A 20913-nucleotide genomic window follows, 5' to 3' on the forward strand; every position below is an offset into this window, starting at 1 on the left:
TAGATCTGACTGGACTAGATCGCAATGGGATACTGATAATATTTAACTTTGAAACAAAACAATCGCACTAGGCTTCATAAAACAGTGGTGATCTCAATCTTATTTAATCATTGAAGTTTTTCTATTCCCCAGCTTTGATTTTAGTTTTTATCAAAAATTTTGGTGAAGTAAAATATTCTAGCTATACCTGAAATCCGTTCACTAACAGCGGTTTCGAGGTCTTGTATACTTATCTCAGCTAACTGATTACACCTAGAAAAAATTCTGCCTTCCCCAAGTTTTGTTGGCCGATTTATCAACAGTGACTTACGAAAATCTGAAAGATTTATATCTAGAACAATGTGTCATAATGGACAATGATGCCTTTTAAATAAATTAAATTTACTGTTCGTTAATGTATGTATACTTTGAAGATCCATTTTCAGCATTAAGATTAACATTCTCCTTTATTGCTTAGATGTAAGTAGAAGTAAAATCAAGTGATTGCATAAATGTCACTGATATATTTCAAACTGTGCGCAAATGCATAGCCTATAGTCGATCCAAGCGCTGTGCAGATGAAATTAGACGACTATATAGTTAGATGGTAGGTCCTACTATCGCGTCTAACTTTTCGTGATGAGTACGGTTTTTCATGTTTTCGAACACTTTACTATCTGTCACCTGTCAAAATATCCTATCTGATTGAACAAACGGCTTTATATTAAACGGATCAGTGAGTAAACGACTTCGGATTATTTGCCATAAATGGAGCTTACAACATTCTATCACGATTGAAAGGGAATATCAAATTGTAATATACTCATTCAACAGGCCATTCCTTCTGCTTCGATAGTAGACATATAACCAAAATGGTCCTCAACGATGGACCTGATCCTGAAAGCATGGGCTGTGGATATAACATGATCAAAGAAATAGACGAAGTCACAGCACTGGTTGGAATGTTGAAAAATTCGGATTTGACTCCGGCACAGATTGAAAGAAATCATGAGCGTTTTACCTTTATTTTGTCTCAATACCAAGATCAACCGCATTTGCTAGATCCATACTTGGACGATATCCTAGGTTCGATGTTGAACATCGTTAGAGACGACAATGTTTCTGAGGATGTAAAACACAACGTCTTCAAATACATATTCATCATCATGTCTGTCAAAACATATAAGAAAATTGCCTCTTATCTTCCTCACGAGGTAAGCTTCGGTATATGACAATTTTTTAAAAAATCCTTGTTGTATTTTTGTGCGAGTTACCTCGACAGGTCATTTAACTTTTTGAGTCCGGTTTCTCTGATGTAATGAAATTTACGTTTGACTTAGGTTATGGATCTTGTGCCAGTTTTGCGTATGTTGGAAAAGCAAGACCCAAATGATTCGCTTACTTGGGAAACACGTTATGTACTTCTTGTTTGGCTGTCTATTATTTCCAAAATACCTTTTCCTTTATCTCGATTGGAAACTTCGAATGATATCAAACCTGAAGATACAATAACAAATAGGTATTACAGAGTTCCGTATTAAATATGATAAGGTTTTCAGTTGTGCAGTTTCTCTGCAATAATCAACATAAGTGATTAATAAGACATCTTTCCATCAAGCTGCGTCTGTTGAACGTCAAATTTATTAAGTGCTTTTCAGGATATTGAAGTTATGCAAACTGTATTGCCTATCAAAAGACGTTTGTTCAGTGGCGGCAGTATTTTTGATTGCCAATTTTCTGAATCGTTCAGACGTTAAGAAATTGTATCTAGAAGAAATTATCACATGGTGTTGCAAGGTAACTATTGAAATGTTTAAGCATTGATTGATCAATATTCGTGTATTGTCAATTTCAATTTTGATAAAAACTTGTTTCTAATTTCTATTTTGGTAACAATAAAATTTTTATCAGAGTTTGGAAGTTAATTCTACAACTCACGGCGCTTTGGCAATACTTTCCTCAATATTGAAACATTGTGCTCGAGAAGATCTGAAGCCGTACAGTCAAATGTTATTAGATAAAATTATGAAGATGAATTTGAGCGATAATCCAGATGCTCTTGTTAGGAAATTTGCACTGAAAGTAATACAGCGAATTGGTAAGTAAATAAACATAACAAATACGCTAGTGAGAAAAAAAATGCAGTGTTTGGTATTCAAACTGTAATCGATAATCTTATCTCTTCTTCATAATACGCAAATATAGGATTTGTTCTCCTACGAGCTAAAGTAGCCGATTGGAGGTATCAGAGAGCAAGCAAGCCGATAAGTTTGCTACCTGAGAATAAAAAGATTCTAACAGCCATGAGTGTAGGGGACACAAATGAAATGACCTCCCAAGAAACTGAAGACCACGATATTCCTCCAGCAACAGAAGAAATCATTGAGCAGCTGATACAAGGTCTTCGTGATAAAAGCATTACTATCAGGTAAATTTTCGTTTATAAGATGTCTTTAGTACAAATGTCAAGCCTTCTTGAAATTCATAGGCTCTACATTTACACGAACATATCTTATGTGTAGTATTACTGGTATTACTCATTACAATTGTGCATTTGAATAATTTATCAGATGGTCTGCAGCGAAAGGGATCGGGCGAGTAACAGCTCGCTTGCCAATTGATCTAGCTGATGAAGTAGTTGGATTTGTACTGAATTTGTTTTCTGGACGTGAATCAGATTCTGCCTGGCATGGTGGTTGTCTAGCATTAGCTGAATTAGGTAAAAGCAGAATGATTTAAACTGTATTTCAATATTCTATACATTGTAAATCATTTGGATGCTGTCTTAATCATGGTGGATATGGCAGTGGATTTTTCTATGCAAATAATGACTCTTACTACTCATTGTGACTCGTAGGGCGAAGAGGATTATTATTACCCCATAGATTGGGAGATGTTATTCCTTTGGTACTTCAAGCATTGGTATTTGATGAACCTCGAGCTTACGGTTCTGTCGGATCGATAATCAGAGATGCAGCGTGCTATGTTTGTTGGTCATTCGCAAGAGCGTTTGAATCTGGAGTACTATTACCTTATGTAAATCAGATTGCTGCTACTCTGCTTATTGTAGCCGTTTTTGATCGAGAGGTAAATCGCATTGTAATTTATGTCTGTACTTTATTTTTGGCATTAGTGTAGTATGTGGATATGTAAGTTCTTGTAATTGGTGAACAATGAATAATAACTGAAATAAAAATACTAGATCAATTGTCGGAGAGCTGCATCAGCCGCATTCCAAGAGAACGTTGGTAGGCAGGGGAACTTTCCACATGGAATAGACATCCTCACTGTTGCCGATTACTTCGAAGTTGGAGTACGGAGTAACGCTTACCTAAAAATTAGGCAAGTCCTTTCTCTGCCTTGAATGCATATATTTTACAAGTTTGCGTGATTGTACTATTGAGATCCAAACAATCAGTGTTAGTAATTTTGTAATCATTGTTTCTCAGCGTTCACATAGCACAGTATGAGGAATACACGAAACCTTTAATTGATCACTTGCTAGTCAGAAAAGTAACACACTGGGATACTGCTATTCGAGAACTTGCAGCCAAGGTTGGTTGAGTAATAATAATAAGCAGATTGTGGTTTATGTACATATATCGAAAATATCAAAATTTGTTCTAACACCATATTCTATTCATTTTGTAGGCTCTCTGCAACTTGACTCCCAAAGATCCTCGTTACATGGTTGAAACGGTACTCTCAAATCTTCTTGATATGCTAAGTTCCATTGACTTGAATATAAGACATGGAGCAGTTTTAGCTATTGCTGAAATTCTAGAAGCATTGGACATTGCCTCTGATGAGAAAATTGAAAACATTATTGGTGGGTGTTGGTTTATTTAATTTTCACATTTAAACTCTAAAGTATTTTGATCGTGTTTTTTTTCACCTACTCGTATTTAGGCAAACCAGCCGTAGATCAAATATCTAATGCAGTACGAGTTTTCAAGAATCGAGGGCAATTTAAAGGATTGGGTGGAGAGTTGATGAAGCAAGCGTGTGCAGTTCTTATACGAAAGTGTGCCCGTGTTCATTTTCCCGTTCATTCCACCGACATTATCGGTGAGTAAACTTTCCAAATAAATTACACATTCTTCGAATTTTGTTGCAAGTGAATTTCCCATAATTCATCATGAGGCAATATTACACGATATAGATAAAGTGTCAGTAATTGATTAATTCTGCTCTACAAGATGACTGGCAGGGTTTACTGGAAGAATGCCTGAGCCATGAAGTCGCTGGCATTAGGTTGAAAGCAGCAGAAGCACACTCTGACTTTTTCACTGAATATTATACTTCAGCTCATATAAGTCCAGATGCCCGCAATGCAATAGTTGATCGTTATTTGGATAACTTGAGGTCTAATAATCAAATAAACAGAATGGGTTTTGCTCAGGCTATTGGTAAGTGAGCTGATACTCGTTAAGTAAGATCTTATTTGTGTACGGCATATTGATTTATGGTGGACACATTTTTTATTTGCTCCAAATTCACGTACACAATTATACTTATTAAGATCGTGATTAACTTTTTTCTCCTACAGGATATTATCCATTATTCATATTACGAGAGAGAACAAAGGATACAATACAAGCACTCATCAGATGTACACATATCACAGAACACACCTCAAAATGGGCTGAAAGTCGGAAGGAAGCATTTCATTCCCTGACAATGGTTTGTCAAACGCTTGGAATCAAGGAATTAAGTTAGTTTTGCATCTTATACGTCAATAAATCATATTTTATAATATTGTGCACTTAGTACATATCATATGAATAATTACAGATGTATGGAAACCGTACATGCAAGAACTTTATGACTGTTACTTACTTGCTCTTGGTGAATACACGATGGACAGCAGAGGTGATATTGGAGCTTGGGTCCGAGAAGCTGCAATGGCTGGTCTTCAGGTAAATACTTGATACCAAGTTATCGATATTTTATTTTAACCAGCTGTGTGAATAAACAGTCAAAATAAATTGAACTCATGCTACTGATACATCATTCAACACTGGAATACCGTGCATTATATTTAGTACAAAGTAGAACCTCCTTCTGCTCGTAGGTACATTTTGTGTAAAATTTATCTTTAATGCGATTATTTTCTAGTTGCTGACAAACTTAATTTCACATGCCAAATTGACGTCGGTTCTGAATGAAAAAGTTATGGGACAAGTGATAGGCGGTATTGCTCAGCAAGCTGTTGAAAGAATCGATAGAATTCGTGCACAGGCTGGTGCTGTATTTAGTGGTCTTATACACAGGTTTGGATTATAAATATAGAATGACGTAATTTTTGATATTCCAAAATTATTCTTATAATCCACTACCAGTATTATCATTAATATTTCCACTTCAGTGATCCAGAACTTCCATATATACCAAATCATGATGAATTAAAGAAATTGTTTCCACTTACTGAGTGTAGAGATAGTATAGATTGGAAAATGGAATCAATGACGTTTCCACGTTTCATAAGGATGCTTTCCTTTCCATCTTATACACTTGCCATACTTCGAGGGATCATATATAGTGTGGGTGGATTGAGCGAGTCATTGGTAAGTCTAACTGAATAAAGATAACCTGACAGTGGTTTGAACGTACTAGCTGATATTCATTTCAATAGCGATTCTGTTTGTAGTTATTATTCATTTTCTTGTCTAAATCTAGGTAAAACACTCGAGCATGTCCTTCTTTTCTTATTTGAAAGAAATTGATGAAGAAGCTGTACGGAAATTGTGTGATAAGATTTTGGATATTTTTGAAGAGAGTCATAAGAATGATAGAATGATTACTTCTTTACTGGTATTTATGGTTCGCTTGATTAGTTCCGGCTGTATCCAATTTATTTTGGATGATCCAGAAAGTGAATTTCCTCAACGTCTTTTGACGCTGCTCAAACGAGAAATCAAATCTATAAATAATATGAAACTTCTCATCAGCAGCATAGGAGTTTTTTGCCAACTTTTGCAGGTTTGTATATTTTGAAGTTTCGCCAGGAATAGTCTTTCTTCTTCTTCCGAACCTTCTACTGCGAAGCTTGAGTTCATTTACATTCACAAATCGTTGACTAATTACCATTTCTGTATTCAAAAATAAAAATATGTTCTTTTTTAGGTGCGAAGTGACGTAAGTAAAAGAGCATTCAGTCAGTTGAGTATATTTTTATGCCATAATTTTATGTGCGTGAGAAAGATAACCGCAGTGCGCACATATGAAGCGCTAACGCTATATGGGGAGGATATGGACCTTCCAGAAGATGATCTTACCAGTGTTTTGAATGAATTGAACTCGACAGACTGGGAGCAATCAGTAACAATTCTTCGCCCAATTAGAAATCATTTGTGTGAGCTAATGAAAGTTGCACCGCCTGTTATGATTAAAAAATCTTGAGACTTATAAACATGCCGTGCAACTAATTTCAGGAATGCTTTTGCTGAACGATTTTTATAATTATTTTCTTCGAGATTAACACAAACATGTAACTTGCTATCAACTAATGCGATGAATAAATTTTGCAAACCCTTTTATTAGAAATGGATTGATGTTACTTATTAAAATTTAGGATTGACGAATGAACAAATATAATACATATGAAACACCAGCATGGCAGATAGAGCATCTTTTTATTACATTAAAATATAAAATATTTTAAATGTAAATTGATAATGTCATACTTTTATGACATATTTCAGTACTTATCTTTAAAATACTCTATGTCATCTTCAAGTTGTAGTATTCGTTTTGCATTATATGCTTGGAAAAACCGCTTGCCATGTTCAAAGGTTGCTATCATAATAGCGCAAGCTGGGGCAACTTTTACCAGCCGAGGCGTTAGCCCTGTGAACAATCCTCTGATTCCATTTTGGGCATAGATTCGTCTTATTATTGACAGAGTGTCACTGCTGCGGCCGGGTTTTTCTATCAAATAAAAGTAATTTGACTATCGGATTACAGTATGAATGTTGTATTGCCTCTGCATATAATATGTCTATATTTCTATTATATTGAAAAACGTTAAACCTGAGTCGGTATTGACAAGCTTATCATTAACTTCCAATTTATCCAAATTGCCCATAGTATCCAATATTAGATTTCAGAAATAACCAACTGAATTAGCTCTACCAAGTAAAATATGGATTTCTGAGAATTCTAGTCTCATATAATTAACGTTGAGGTTGAGGATATTTACCTGAATAAATTTCTTTCTCACCCATCTCTATCTGCCTATGCGTTTTAACAACATCAAATGGAATCGTCACTAAGGCCGCTATCTGTAAACAAATACGATTGGTTAATCTCAGGAACAGAATGACCTCAGATGAAAGTGACTACTTATCTATTTGCCGACTACGATTTTCCTTGGAGAGTAATTAACTTACAGAACCAGCCACAGCTCCAGCTGCTAAATTGAATGTAAATGTTTGTTGAGTTCCTCGAAACTGCTGTTTTATGGTTTCATAGTTTAACCAATAAATAGCACTGAACGGTACATCGCGCAACAATGTAGACCCCAGACCCATCCACAAACCAGAAATTCCACTGTATTTAACAACGGTCTTTAAAGCTTGGCCGATTTCTGGAATGAAATTTTTTTTTAATATAGTATGTGCAAAGATATTCTGAATTTGGAAGAATAGTGGTTATAAATACAGTTTAGTATCAATTTACCTATATAACTCAGTTTTTGCGATTGCATTTTTGTTCTAATAAGCTCTAATGGGCTTACTAAAGATGCAGCCCAAATTCTTGCTGTGCCACCAGCTAACATTGGAATCCAAAAAGGTTGTACCGAATGATTAGTTCCACTATTAATCCTACTGTTATAGGTATCCTGCAATGTGTATAATGCTAGCTCTGAAACTGTTTTTCATAATATGGAATGAGTAGAAACTTGACAGGGATCTTGGTCAGTTCACATGGACAATAGCTGCCATACCCAGATATAATCCAATCTATTATATTCACCTTGAAAAATAGCCTCAGTTGTTCATAAGATACAAAATATACTATAGTTGCTGGTATCGCCAGAATGAGAGTCGGGCTCAACCCACTCCACAGCGATAATACACCTTCGGTTCTACTAATTTTAGTTAGCGCGTCCTGTAAATATAAATTGCGGTGATATAAGTCGTATGTTTTTATTACTGTAAGAATGAACGTGACTGATTGGAAATATGGAATAAAATGATCACTAGTGCTAATTCATGAAAAGATTGTCACTAAGGGAGGTGAAAGATTGAAAGTTGAGGTATTTGTTAAACAAGTTTATCAAAATTTTACCAACCAGCGTGCCATTAAATTTTCCATTAGCGCGCATCCAAGGTGGACTTTTTTCATCTAGACAAGGGCATAGATGGTCCATGAGGCCGTTACAGTACAAAAAGCATTTGTTAGATAGCATTGCTTTTTGTTGCGTCTGTAGACGAATTTTTACAACATCCAGCGGTGTTACTAGGGAATAAAAAGAAGCTGCCTCAATTGAACATGAAAATTTACGCATTAACATGGAACACTAGGACATAGCGTATCTACTTGTATAGGTATATTTACCAAATAGTGATGTGATTAATGCTCCGGTACACGAAGCCACCATTTGTTGATATGGTCTAATGCGGAATCTTGGATCGTCCAAGTCAATTTCATCGAGATTATTACTCATTTTATTGCGCTATTAGATTCAGCTTACTGTCATTGACGATCAAAATTATTGTCTACCTTTCAAAATGTACAGAATGCACATAACCTCACTTCAAAGGGCTTGTTTGATCACATGTCAGAAACTTTCAAGGTAGTCGAGTATGATTCTTGTACTATAAAGTGTAAAAACAATCTTGTTTGCTGGATTTTTAAGTAGAGATTAGCTCCGATAGTGAAATTCCATAAATCCTGGTATCAAACGGCAAGGGCACCATGCTATGTTATGTTCAATCATGTCGTACATAAATAGAGTCAGTACGTACAATTGAGTATGTATATTACGTATTGTTCTGTTTGAAATTTACGTAATGCAATTATTATCGCTCAATGTTCACTTGACATGAGTAATTATTAAACTTTACACGTTATAATTCTTGTTGGAGAAAAACTTATGAATAGAAACTTTAGGCTTTACTACCATTACCGGTAGAGTTTCGCGCATTCCGAAAGACACAAAAAATAGGTACTCGACGATATGTTTCTCCGATTGCATCATCAATTATGGATCACGGAAACGGTGAACGGGAACGACGGGAACCATACGGGAACGGAGCAAGGATACATTACGTTAACCTCAAATTGTTTCAAATGCACAGATGTTTGTTAATTTATTTTTTCAATTTTTATTTCAATAATACTTCGGTTTTGGAAGAGTCGCGATAGCTAACAACGTGTTGAATAATATCAGGCAATATGGATCAAAAAGGTATTCAGATACCGATTAAAAATATGGCCTACTTAACCAACAACTAAGGAACTATTTAAATTTACTTTCAGATATCTGTAGATTTTTTAACGACATTATGAAGAATGAAAGCGATATATCAGCAGGGATGGCTGCAATACAAACGCTTTTAAAAGTTTTGGAACACTCTGACTGTGAGTAATATTTTGAAGCGTCAATAATGCCGCTCAAAAAAAGTGAATGCATCTACCAAAAACTAAGGCTGTAAAGTTATGCTGCTTTGTAGTTGGAATTCGAATTTCCGCCCCTTCATTTTTTTTGTGAGGCTATACTTTCTTCATTATTTGATTGTGTATTATCATATTCAGCGGAAACAGTTCAGGAACTCCATTTGTGTCTGCAAAATGCAGTAGACACGATGCGATCCACCGATCATCCGGTCACTGGCATTGCTTCGGGTTGTGAACTTTTCCTCCGTTTCATTACATTGGCCACATTGGATAATTCTGTAAGTGTCCTACTTTAATTTATAAACTCTTACTCAACGTAGGAAAAATGTTCTCCAGAGTTTAAAAAAATTATGCTTCTGTTACATTCGATTGGTAGGATTTTAAATAAGTATGGCGGATAATACACAACCAATATTTAATCACATTTAATCAAGTTATAGCAGGTTCTTTCAAAGAAGGGGTATCAAAATAGCAATAATTTTATAAGATTATTTAGATGGTAATCATGATATAACGTTGTATTACTTGATCTGCTATAAAAAAATTATATTTATAGACATACAACAAGTTAAGTATCTTAGCATAGATATATAGTTTATTTATTTTGCTCTTACATGCAGCCATTTGCAGACTGTAAAAGGATTATGATTCAACGGGGAAAGCTCTTCTATGATAAATTGTTTGCTGCACGTGGTAAAGTTGCTAAACTGGCTGCACAGTTTATAATAGACGGCTCGGTAAGTAAACGAATTTCACTCAATTCTTAATTACTCTAAAGATGTAATGATTTTTTTGATATTTCAATAAGATACAAATTTTCAATTAGTAAAAGAATGCAATTAGATTGCACACGTTACATAAATAAAATAGAAGTCATTTATACATACAGATAGCGTAGAAATTTGCACTTAATACAATCAACACTTTCAACTCAACTGCTGTAAATTAAATTATTATTCATTTTGCATAGAGGATATTGACACATTCCAAATCCAGAGTTGTTTTACAAACTATGAAAGAAGCTGCAGCTAGTAATAAAAGGTTCGAAGTCTATGTTACGGAATCTTTCCCAAACAATAGCGGGTGAGTTATAGATTAAAAAAATTTCAACGTTGTGTATATCACGTAACATTTTTCAACTTACCTTGGACCAAATAGAAATATCAATACGTGATTCATGTGCAGCAAGGAAATGTGCAATGACTTGGCCCTCCTGGATGTGCCATGTACGTTAATACTAGATTCGGCAATGGGTTACATCATGGAGCAAGTTGATATGGTTATGGTTGGCGCTGAAGGAGTTGCAGAAAGCGGTGGAATAATTAATAAAGCAAGTATTAGTTCTGTCGACGTAATATATTATGTCAATACAATTGTAACTCATTTTCCTAATCTATTCATACTTCCGGTCAGCATTGTGTTACTCTGTCATGTCAGTAACTCATTATTTTGATTGAATGTTTAAATAGAGTTGCTTGTAATTTTTATAATTTTGTGTCAAAATAATGAACAACTCTACAGATGCAGTTTTGTTTGTTGCATCTCAAATTATATCATGAATAGTACGTATTTTCTATTTCTTTTCAATTGCAGGTGGGAACTTACACAATGGCAATGTGCGCTCGGGAGATCAAGAAACCTTTTTATGTTTTGACTGAAAGTTATAAATTTTCCCGAATATATCCTCTAAATCAAGTTGATCTCCCCAACGAATTCAAAGTGAGTTTAAACTGTGGGATAAACTATTTCTACTTTCTTTTTGCTTCTCAAGATATTACCATTGATTTATTGTCCTAAATTTAAGAAACCATCAAAATTTAGTGTCGAATGCTAGTATTATGACAAAGTCAATGTGCGATATCCATGTGTGCTATTATTACCATAATGTAGTCTTCAAGTTTGAGATAAGATGAAAAATTGTAACCATATACTTATTTTTTTTTTTGACGTATATGTCTTTCCCACAGTACACAGCGAGTACACTGAAAAAAGATCTACACCGAGAACATCCATTGGTCGATTATACTCCACCATCTTACATAAATCTTCTATTTACTGATCTTGGTATACTGACTCCATCTGCTGTTAGTGACGAACTTATTAAACTTTATTTATAAAATAAAATAATTTTGTCCTTCAATCATAGGGATTACTATTTTTTACCTCACCATTGAAATATTCTCTAAGGACTGCAATACGATGTATAAGACTAAAATTACTGTGGGGTATTAGATTTGTGAGTTGCTTAAATGTTAATGTCTATGAAAATTCATTCAATTCCCTCCATGACCAAACTCCTAATCCGTGGAAGCAAGTTACGTTGTACGATTGCAGTTACAACTTATTTCTTGTATAGGTATATTGTACAAGTAGAAACACATTGAAGTGTGGTATTTTTTAAATTAACTCACAGATTTGTTATAGAAAACTAAAAAAAATTAACAATTTTGGAGACAAAAGCGTGGTTTTCTTGTTAAAATATTGCTTTTTTATTCCATCAATGTTAGACTTATCAAATAAATAAAATTTAACAATTAAATGAACATCAACTGACTATAATTCTTGCCTGTAATGGCTATATATAATAAAAACGATAATCTACGTACATATGTATACAGAATAATATACATTATTCTGTTCATACGTAATCTATATACGTATGTGAATAAAACAATATAAATTAGTCCGTCATTTCTTCTTAGTTGACTGATTCCATATTTAGATTAGCAACTTTAAAGAATATGGTCTATATAAACGATTGTTATATTGCACAGCAATAGAGATAAACTTATAAAAATGATAGCGTTTGATATTTAAAATACTTATAACATATCAATAATCATTTCTTCCAACAACGGTAAATTATTAATATCAATACGATGTAAAGTAACATTATTAAATAATACGAACACGCTAGTCAGTTTTCAAACTTTCAAATTACCAAATCGAAATAATTTCTACCTGCGCAGAGGTTCGCGAATTAGTTCAGCACTTTTGCAAATAGAATTACATTTGATATGTAGTTGTTTTTTTCTGTTTCAATACATAATTTGGCGACAAACGTTGATCACTATCCATTATCAACATTTATAGCTACAATGGTTGATGCTTCAAAATGCTTATACATTTTTATTCGACTTGTTGTAAAATATTGAACGTCATTTTCTTGCATTTCAAGGAAAAATGAGATATATGAATAAATATGAATTCAATTCAATATCTATATCAATCAAGAAATTCGGTAGAAGTTCGCAACGCGTAATTTTTATGAAATTTTCAACGCAAACTCATCTAAATTTATACACCACAACAGGAGTTAAACAGCGTACATGGTAGTAATGTTATTGTCATTTTCTCCAGTGTAGCAATGTTTTTGGGATTCGGTGATTTATTTCGAAATTCGGGTTTAAAAAGTTTTCATTTTAGGGCAATTCCAAAGCGATCGATGCATGGAAAGCTGACTTATAATTTACGCAATTAGATATACGTCTATTAAATTGAACATACACTTTCGAAAGAAACATTTCGCTTCGCAGAATGTTACTTCTATTCACAAAACTAAAAAAACGCCTGTATTATGTTCACAGATTAGTAGTAATTTTCCGTAAATTAATGTGCAAGATATAAAAATGCAATAATTTTATGAAAAAATGTAATCTCCTGAAGTAATTAAAACTATGTCAATTTTGTTGGTAAAAATTTTTCAAAAATAGCTGCAAATATTATCACGAGAAATACGGTTTTAATACTTACACAATAAGCTGCTTTTTCCTTAACCTACGTACATATAGATGCCATAATTAGCAGCGTAATTATTATTCTATTTTATTGAAAATCTCTTTTCAGAAAAATCTTTGCATTATATAATATTAGTATGTCAGCTGAAAGAAATTCAAAATATAAAACCTAAATTCCTAGTTCACCTTGTCTTGTTTAATATACTATTTGAAAAAAAAAACTCACTCTATTTTTATTACAAACGAATATTGCAGCTCCGAAGTAATACACAATGTCTTACACACACTGTTTAAAAGCTGCATTGTATTGAAAGATCGTGCTCAAATCAGATGAAGAAAGATTTTATTTTATACTCGAGTAACTGCAAAAGCACCTCAAAGAAAATAAATAAAAATAAAACCATAATGAACACCATAAAAACGCAGCAAATCAATTTTTTCTCATTTAACTGCCATGATGCTGAGACTATACAGAACAATTAAATTATACTCACATTCTCATACCACCGTGGTATCTTTCATAATGAGAAGTGAATTAGATTCGACTTGAGCACGCTGGTTTAAAATATACACATATAAATGGACAAGTGTGTGTGTGTAGCAAAAGAAGTCATGTATAAAGGAACCTATAATCGGTAAACCCGTCATTTGGGTAATAAGGTGAATTATTACGGTAAAAGCTCTCATGTTTTTCGCAGTCAGATATTACACGCGGGGTGCATTTTGCGTTACAGCGCTTGCGACAATGTATCAACAACGGTGTATATCTGTTCAAAATGCGGCCTTTTTTCTGGCTCGTACTCCCAACAGCGCAACATTAACCGGTAAATTTCATCTGGAGTTCCTTCTGGGATAGGCATTCGATATCCTTTAAGAATAATACAAATCTATGTAAATCTTTAAATCTAATGTATGTATGATAAGTTTTGCTAATCTTCATGAATATTAAGGTAGATGAAGGTAATTGCAAGATTCAGTTAGAAAGAAATTATATGCCACACGGAGAGGAGTAAAGATTACATTTTTAAAAAGAAATCATTGAAATTAAAACAAGTTCAGAATTTAGTATGAATAGAAATCGCATCTCACCCGCGTCAATTTTCTCTCGTGCCTTTGAGTTTGACATTCCACTGTATGGGGTTCCTCCTTTTGAGAATATTTCCCATATCAAAACACCATAGCTCCAAACATCGCAAAGAGAAGTATATTTGCCTGTAAGATAATTAATTGAGTTGTCTATGTAAGTATAAGTATGTTATATGATTGTTAGGCAAATCCTACTTGTTATGACTTGAGATTTCTAAAAATCAAGTTTCGACATTTTTTTTCCAGTCACAACTCTATTCTCATGTTAACTTATAAACAGCGTAGTAATCACCAAAATTTAATGCTTCTGGTGCTGTCCACTTAATCGGTATTTGTTTCATGCCATCAGAAACAATGTATTCTTCTTCCTCGCGCGACATTCCAAAATCCGATATTTTTACTATAGACTCGTAGCCTAGAGGGATTATGAATTAAAATATAAGAAAGTTTATCTCAATAATTAAAAATTTTATTTGCATGCACCTAAAAGTATGTCGACGATACGTGTACTCTGAGAAGTACCAGCGGTCTTATGAACTACTTACCAACAAGGCAATTTCGGGCTGCCAAATCTCTATGAATACAGTATTTTGACTCCAAGTAGCACATACCAGCGGCAGCATCTTTGCACATTCTAAGTTGTTCGCGTTGAGTTATAGTGCTTGCATTTTTTCTCAAGTAGGTCAGGAGTGAACCACCTAAAAAGAGCATGTCTCTGTAAGTTGTATAGGAGAATAGGATGAATTTAAAATTGAAAGAATATCGTACACAGCTTGAGTGCTTGTACGTAAAGTAACGTGCTGGTATTTTTTTGGATATACCTGGTACCAATTCCATAACGATCATAATAGGTTGCTTCTGTACACAGATTCCAATAAGCTTCACTATATTCGGATGGTCGTATTGTTTCAAAATCCGTCCCTCTTGTAAAAATTTCTTCTTTTGTTCATCCGGTAAAGTTACTTTGCACGTTTTAACTGCTACATCGATTTTCGATGATTTCAATTGAGCTTTATACACATCGCCAAAGTTACCCTGGAAGATTGGTATTTATAGAGTGATATTTCCAATGTCAATATAAGAAATCATTACAACTTGTTTTGGTGTTTCAAAAGCAATTAAACCAGAGTAGAATAGCATACTCACTCTGCCTATTTTATCTAGAAGAACTACATCATCATTATTGAGTTCCCACCGTTCCCTTAAAATGGGCGTTCTCAAAATAGCACCAGATCGACTAGTTACTGGTAAACCAGACTGCCATTGATGAATTATCAATTCTTGGATCGACGGAAATGAAGGACCTTCAAACCTGAAGTGTCCCTAAAGTCAAGAATTCGTTACATAGTTGTTAATCATATTTAACAAGTGTTCAAATGCTTTTATCACGTCTTCATATATGTATAGCACTATTACCTCAGATGTGGTTTGTACAATAAAGTGTTTATGTCCGTCCCAACAAACTGAAAGTACAATCTGACATTCGTCGTTTCTTGTAGTTTCTCGTACTAAATAGTCACCCTCATTGACGAGAAGTCTCACAACTTCTTCCCGAGGCAACACACCATGAAACCATTCTTCTTCTATCAGGCCTCCTCCACCTTTTTGAGTATTACTTAAATTGGAGACTCCACGTAGTGGTACCTGTTATGTTTCATGTACATCTATTATTTCATTTATATACATATACTTCAATTTTTGGAACCCGCCTATTATATGGTGACGCCAAAAATCCATTTACATATCAAAAATTATAACACGTAAAGTTATAACAAATGCATGCTAATCTGATAGAGTCTATGACCAAGTCTGTGACCAAGTCTATGACACATATATATAGATAGATTGAAGCTTCGAAATAGCTTGTTTAAATGATGAGAAGTCAAAACTTTGCTTATCACATACCTTTTTCTAACAGATATAAAATGCGATTTAAAATATCTGTAAATAATCATTAAGTAACACAGAATAAGAAGCTTTAAACAAAACCACAAACTGCCATTCAATATTTTATTTCACCCTCTATGACATCATTCTTATCAACCATTCAGTATTTTATTTCACGCTTTACGACAGTCTTTACAAGAGGTAGCAGTTGTTAAATGTGATTTCACTTTTTATATAAAGTATATTTTCTTCTACAATTTTCTTCTTACAATTTTCATACTATGAATTATTTACACTACTGTAACACAAGTATGTTAAGAGACACAGAATAAATAACAAAAGCAGATCAGATGTTAAATAAATTTCGTCAACATGTGAAAGGATTAGTTGAATGATGGTTGAAATTGATGTTGAATTAAACTGATGAAATGATTTGTAACAGAAAAAGAAAAATATTCGCGAAAATGACGAAGGTGCTAAGCTCATCCAAGGCGCAATAGTTTGTTAAAGTAAATGAACAGTTGCACATACAACCGGTGGAGTGTCAATTCGCTGTGTCATCGGGCCCTCACTATTTGCTCTAACTAGACCATTCTTTTCATTGCTTATCGAAGGTAATGATTTGAATGGAGATTTTAATAATGTAACAATACGCTGATTCCTGCGCAATGTAAAGAAACCAATGTCTGGAACTGTATTTCTCTGCAAGTATAATGAATTTAAACATTCAATCAAGCATTTTTACAAAATATTACCTTGTTGCAATTGAAACATTTCTCTATATGATTCTGATCAGTAATTACAATAAATACCTTTAAATTTTAAGCACTCTAAATTGGTATGGAATGTTCTTTCTACCATAATAGAACTCGATTGAAATATAATGAGATGATTTGTCCTCTGTTACAGGTGTATTCAAGTGAAAGATAGATCTGATGTAAGAAGATAGTTCTAATGACAAATAGTGACCAGAATATAATATCAGAGTGTAATTGCCATAGAAAACTTACTTTGTTGTTTACTGCTGGTTCCGTGAAAGATCCTTCCATTGAGAGATCGCAACCAGACGGCAATTCTTCGCAGCCAAGTTCATTGAGGGCCCCTCTAATCACTTCTGCTTGCCTCAGTAATTTCTTCTCCTGACATCGCTGCCGCAGCTCTTCCCTTTCTCGTGAGTAATCGACACTTAATATTCTGTCCAAGATAATATTTAATTTTTACAAACTAGTCTTGAAATTTGGGTTCATTCAAGTTTTTCCATACAAACACAAGTAGCTCTTCCGATGCAGTTTCATTTCTTTGTAACAGACACTGGGAACAACAATAACTAGAGAAAATATTAGCAGACATCTAATAATTCGTAAATGTAATATTTTAATGTGCCGACACTATTGAGTTCAATAACAATTTCGAATGACACAAGTTTGACCATATATTCGCCTGATTCAAAATTCGAACACCCTAATTAGTACGGCTGATATTGCATTCAGTTTATAGTATGCACCCCGATAGCATATGATTTATACTTCAAACATACTTAGAATCACAGATAGTTTCCGGGGGTGATAGCATAGCCTGTTTGCTCAACTGTGTAGTTTTGAGTGATGTTTCCAGCTCTGTTAGTCGGCTGCGTAGCCAATCTATCGTTAGATTATCAACAGTTAATTTGTTTGGCAGCAGTTTCCCAGATGTGTCGTCAACAAGATTTTCCTCAAACGTAAATCTTATTGGGGATGCTGGGCGGGTTCTGGGAAATGAGCAAGAAGATGATAAAAAAAAAAAAAGTGATATAGTAGATAAAATGTGACTGACTAATAGACGCAGTGCTACAATTTCCAGTCATTCAATTTAAGACCATGCATGAAAGTAAGTTGTAATTTACTTATACTTAGGAGTTGATTTTTGTTTTAAAGCTTACCTATGTTTTCCAATGAAATCTTTATACTCATCAATAGGTTTAATAGTATCTACAGCTTTTTCCATTCGCGTGTGAATTTCTAGAAACTTTTCAGTTGTGAAGTCTGAGTATTTTACTATATCTTGCAGAATACTTTTCCTACAAAAGAAATTCCAGTAGAATATAAATGACATCTAAAATAAACCTCATGTTTCCAAAAATTAACGTTTTTTACCTCATTTTCATTACTTTGTGGCATGTAAAACATGATGAAGTATTAAATTACAGTAAAACGTATGAAGTCAATTGTGGATTTTGATTTTTGAATGTCCATTTACTATCAAATGGGAACAAAGCTGATCTTTTCTCTTTAAAATTATTTTTAATCTAGCTTGGTTCAAAGAGATGAGGGAACTACTAAAAGAAAAGAACAAAAATTCTCTCTCTAATTTGATGAACATAAACAAACGTGAGAATATATACATACATTAATATAAGCGATGTGAGGACACCAAAATTGGTAGAGCTTTGATCCTTAAAGAAAATATTTATGCTCACGTTTGTATTACTTTCGAAAGATAAAAATTATTGCTTACCATGTTACAATAAATTCTTGATGAACAGCTTGTTGACGTTGTAGTAAACTAGGTAGATAAGAAGTTCGTAAATCATGTTCACATTCAGTTACCGCTCCAAGTAGTAACACATATTCGTTGTGAGTTAAATGAAGTTTTCGGCATGCCTTCTGGTATTTCTCTCTAACTTCATCTAATTTTCTCCCACCTCGTCCCGCTATGCAATGACCATCATCATGACTTTTACGTATCAAATATATTAAAGCATATTACATCGTAAATATATACATGGTAGAAGTCCCGTTAAAGAGATGTCAGACATGAGCAAATAGTTTACAATATGAAACTGGGAGTTGCGTGTTTTCTGTGTCGTAAGTTTGTCAACAGTTAAGCAAAATCTCAGATGATGAAATGGGCATGTTAATTTTTTTGTTAAAATTCTGAGAATAACCAGTTGAAAGCGAGTGGCTACATTTTCACTCTATGTATTTACTTACATTTAACGTAATGTTCTTCAAAACGAGATCTCATCAATTTGTATACCTCCAGACTTTTTTGATATTCAGTTTTTTTCCTAGCTACATCGTCGGTTAACTGCACAAATGATACAGAAATAATTGGCGAATAAATGTGGTAGACATTACAGAAGTTTATCACACTTACATTGTATTACACAAATATTCTTTACATTAGATATCCAGTGATTGGTTAGTAATGATGACAAATTTGTTACTAATTATGATATAATTGGTACTTGTTGGACGAGTCTGAAGAATAAGGTGAAGGAATTAGTACGAATAAGAATAAGGATTTATTACAAATATTACAAGGGATTCTTTACGAATAGACCTCAATTTCGATTGTACATTTGGGTTACCAATTGTTGTTATAAATTAGTCATCACAGCAAAGAATGGAAGCTTGTCTTCGTCATGTCATATGTAGTATACAGATAATTTACCTGCTGAAATTGATTGTTTAACCAGGTGTGCTCTTCTTGGTAAAGTTTACGAGCCCGCCTTCTTTCCGTATGGAGGCTACTTATGTGCTCTACAACAACACTCTCCATTAAATCAGCTTGCTGCTTGATCAGTTTGGCGCTTTGTTCCACTGAATCCATTATATCCTTCCAGCTCTGTAAGAAAATATTTTTCATAAATTTCAATTGCAATCAAAGCCTGGCGATATTAAATACCCGAATTATTATGTAGAACATTGAAGCTGTTCATTGCAGGATGACGCTAAATGTAACCAGGTAATCTGTCTACAAGACTTCTAGAAGGTGAGCAAACGATAAAATATCCACGAATATATTTAGGAGAATTCCTTGAACAACTATTATCTGCTGACTGCTACCTGTTAAGTTTAGCGCTATCATTGCAGGGCATTAATTTGAATAAGGTTGATATTTGATGCGGAGAGAATGTACCTGAGCAATTAAACTGCCGGCAAGATCTTCGCTGCGTTCAACTTTTCGTCCTTGCGTTGTTAAGGAGGATATTGTCGAAGCATAGTCCCGATCTGATTTCACCTTATTGGTCAAACATCGACGCATTGTATCGAGAAGCTTAATTTCAGCATCTTGTCTACCCAGGAGCGCCTCGTGGGAAGCCTGCCCTTGAAGATTAGACGAGAATCCCATTTCTATGCTCGAAATTTTTTCAAAACTGTCTTACTCCAGTTTGACACAAAATACATTAATGAAAATTCATTTTTGCACATTTATGTATGTATGTTAATATACAACTTGACAGCAGGTGATTGAAATCAATTAAACCATTCGATTGTAAGATGGAGCTGTTGATTCGAGCGAGCTAAATGAAAATTACATCACTTTGTTATTGGCTCACAATTTACTACCCAACCATCGCTGAGATCAACACTTATATTTATACACAATCAAAATTATAAATTTTTATGCTTCTACCATAAAATACCGACACGTACTTACTGAAAAACATAGATGTCAGACTTATCCTGGAAAGTAGAGAAATATGTTAATCCGGTTCACGGCTAGGCGGCCATCGTTCCAAGAAACTTCACTAGGTGGCCTACATCGCCTACATTTCCTACATTATTGCCTTGCTTGAACATTGCCCGGTTGGCGATTCTGTCGCTGCAAACTTCGT

General features: G+C 34.1%; 4 protein-coding genes across 11 annotated transcripts; 2 read left to right on the forward strand and 2 right to left on the reverse strand.

Moving 5' to 3' along the window:
- Positions 1–648: 648 nt before the first annotated feature.
- On the forward strand, positions 649–6521 carry LOC124405870 (tubulin-specific chaperone D). 2 transcript variants are annotated; one of them, XM_046881144.1, is made up of 19 exons: positions 649–715; positions 814–1193; positions 1320–1498; positions 1638–1776; positions 1891–2077; positions 2185–2407; positions 2550–2698; positions 2837–3066; positions 3182–3321; positions 3429–3534; positions 3631–3808; positions 3889–4047; positions 4179–4388; positions 4529–4693; positions 4774–4898; positions 5098–5252; positions 5348–5546; positions 5659–5961; positions 6106–6521. In XM_046881144.1, the coding sequence occupies exons 2-19, from the start codon at positions 852–854 to the stop codon at positions 6379–6381; spliced, it is 3465 nt and encodes a 1154-aa protein (XP_046737100.1). In that variant the 5' UTR covers positions 649–715; positions 814–851; the 3' UTR covers positions 6382–6521. The 2 variants fall into 2 exon arrangements, with proteins under 2 accessions (XP_046737100.1, XP_046737091.1); XM_046881135.1 differs by having other exon boundaries at positions 649–1193.
- A 155-nt stretch (positions 6522–6676) lies between these two features.
- On the reverse strand, positions 6677–9095 carry LOC124405930 (solute carrier family 25 member 40-like). Its single transcript, XM_046881203.1, has 7 exons — positions 8542–9095; positions 8276–8442; positions 7957–8091; positions 7660–7822; positions 7371–7567; positions 7181–7262; positions 6677–6909 (listed from the first exon to the last, which is right to left on the reverse strand). The coding sequence occupies exons 1-7, from the start codon at positions 8648–8650 to the stop codon at positions 6680–6682; spliced, it is 1083 nt and encodes a 360-aa protein (XP_046737159.1). The 5' UTR covers positions 8651–9095; the 3' UTR covers positions 6677–6679.
- Positions 9096–9261: 166 nt separating this feature from the next.
- LOC124405952 (translation initiation factor eIF-2B subunit alpha) lies at positions 9262–11803 on the forward strand. Of its 2 annotated transcripts, XM_046881224.1 has the most exons (8): positions 9262–9394; positions 9466–9567; positions 9742–9881; positions 10224–10340; positions 10574–10686; positions 10789–10933; positions 11197–11322; positions 11571–11803. In XM_046881224.1, exons 1-8 carry the CDS (start codon positions 9382–9384, stop codon positions 11718–11720), a joined length of 906 nt encoding a protein of 301 aa, XP_046737180.1. In that variant the 5' UTR covers positions 9262–9381; the 3' UTR covers positions 11721–11803. The 2 variants fall into 2 exon arrangements, with proteins under 2 accessions (XP_046737180.1, XP_046737188.1); XM_046881232.1 differs by lacking the exons at positions 9262–9394; positions 9466–9567 and adding an exon at positions 9607–9655.
- A 1711-nt stretch (positions 11804–13514) lies between these two features.
- On the reverse strand, positions 13515–20888 carry LOC124405882 (tyrosine-protein kinase Fer). Of its 6 annotated transcripts, none has more exons than XM_046881155.1 (16): positions 20736–20888; positions 20214–20455; positions 19746–19919; positions 19283–19379; positions 18807–19002; positions 18232–18369; positions 17851–18060; positions 17324–17477; positions 16845–17015; positions 15843–16070; positions 15573–15749; positions 15248–15461; positions 14972–15124; positions 14719–14841; positions 14430–14552; positions 13515–14208 (listed from the first exon to the last, which is right to left on the reverse strand). In XM_046881155.1, the coding sequence occupies exons 1-16, from the start codon at positions 20743–20745 to the stop codon at positions 14069–14071; spliced, it is 2550 nt and encodes an 849-aa protein (XP_046737111.1). In that variant the 5' UTR covers positions 20746–20888; the 3' UTR covers positions 13515–14068. The 6 variants fall into 6 exon arrangements, with proteins under 6 accessions (XP_046737111.1, XP_046737138.1, XP_046737106.1 ...); XM_046881150.1 differs by having other exon boundaries at positions 13516–14208; positions 17324–17507; XM_046881161.1 differs by having other exon boundaries at positions 13516–14208; positions 17324–17507; positions 20214–20459; positions 20736–20876.
- Positions 20889–20913: the final 25 nt, after the last annotated feature.

This window comes from Diprion similis, chromosome 1 (assembly GCF_021155765.1).
Source record: "Diprion similis isolate iyDipSimi1 chromosome 1, iyDipSimi1.1, whole genome shotgun sequence".
Taxonomy (NCBI): Eukaryota; Metazoa; Arthropoda; class Insecta; order Hymenoptera; family Diprionidae; genus Diprion; species Diprion similis.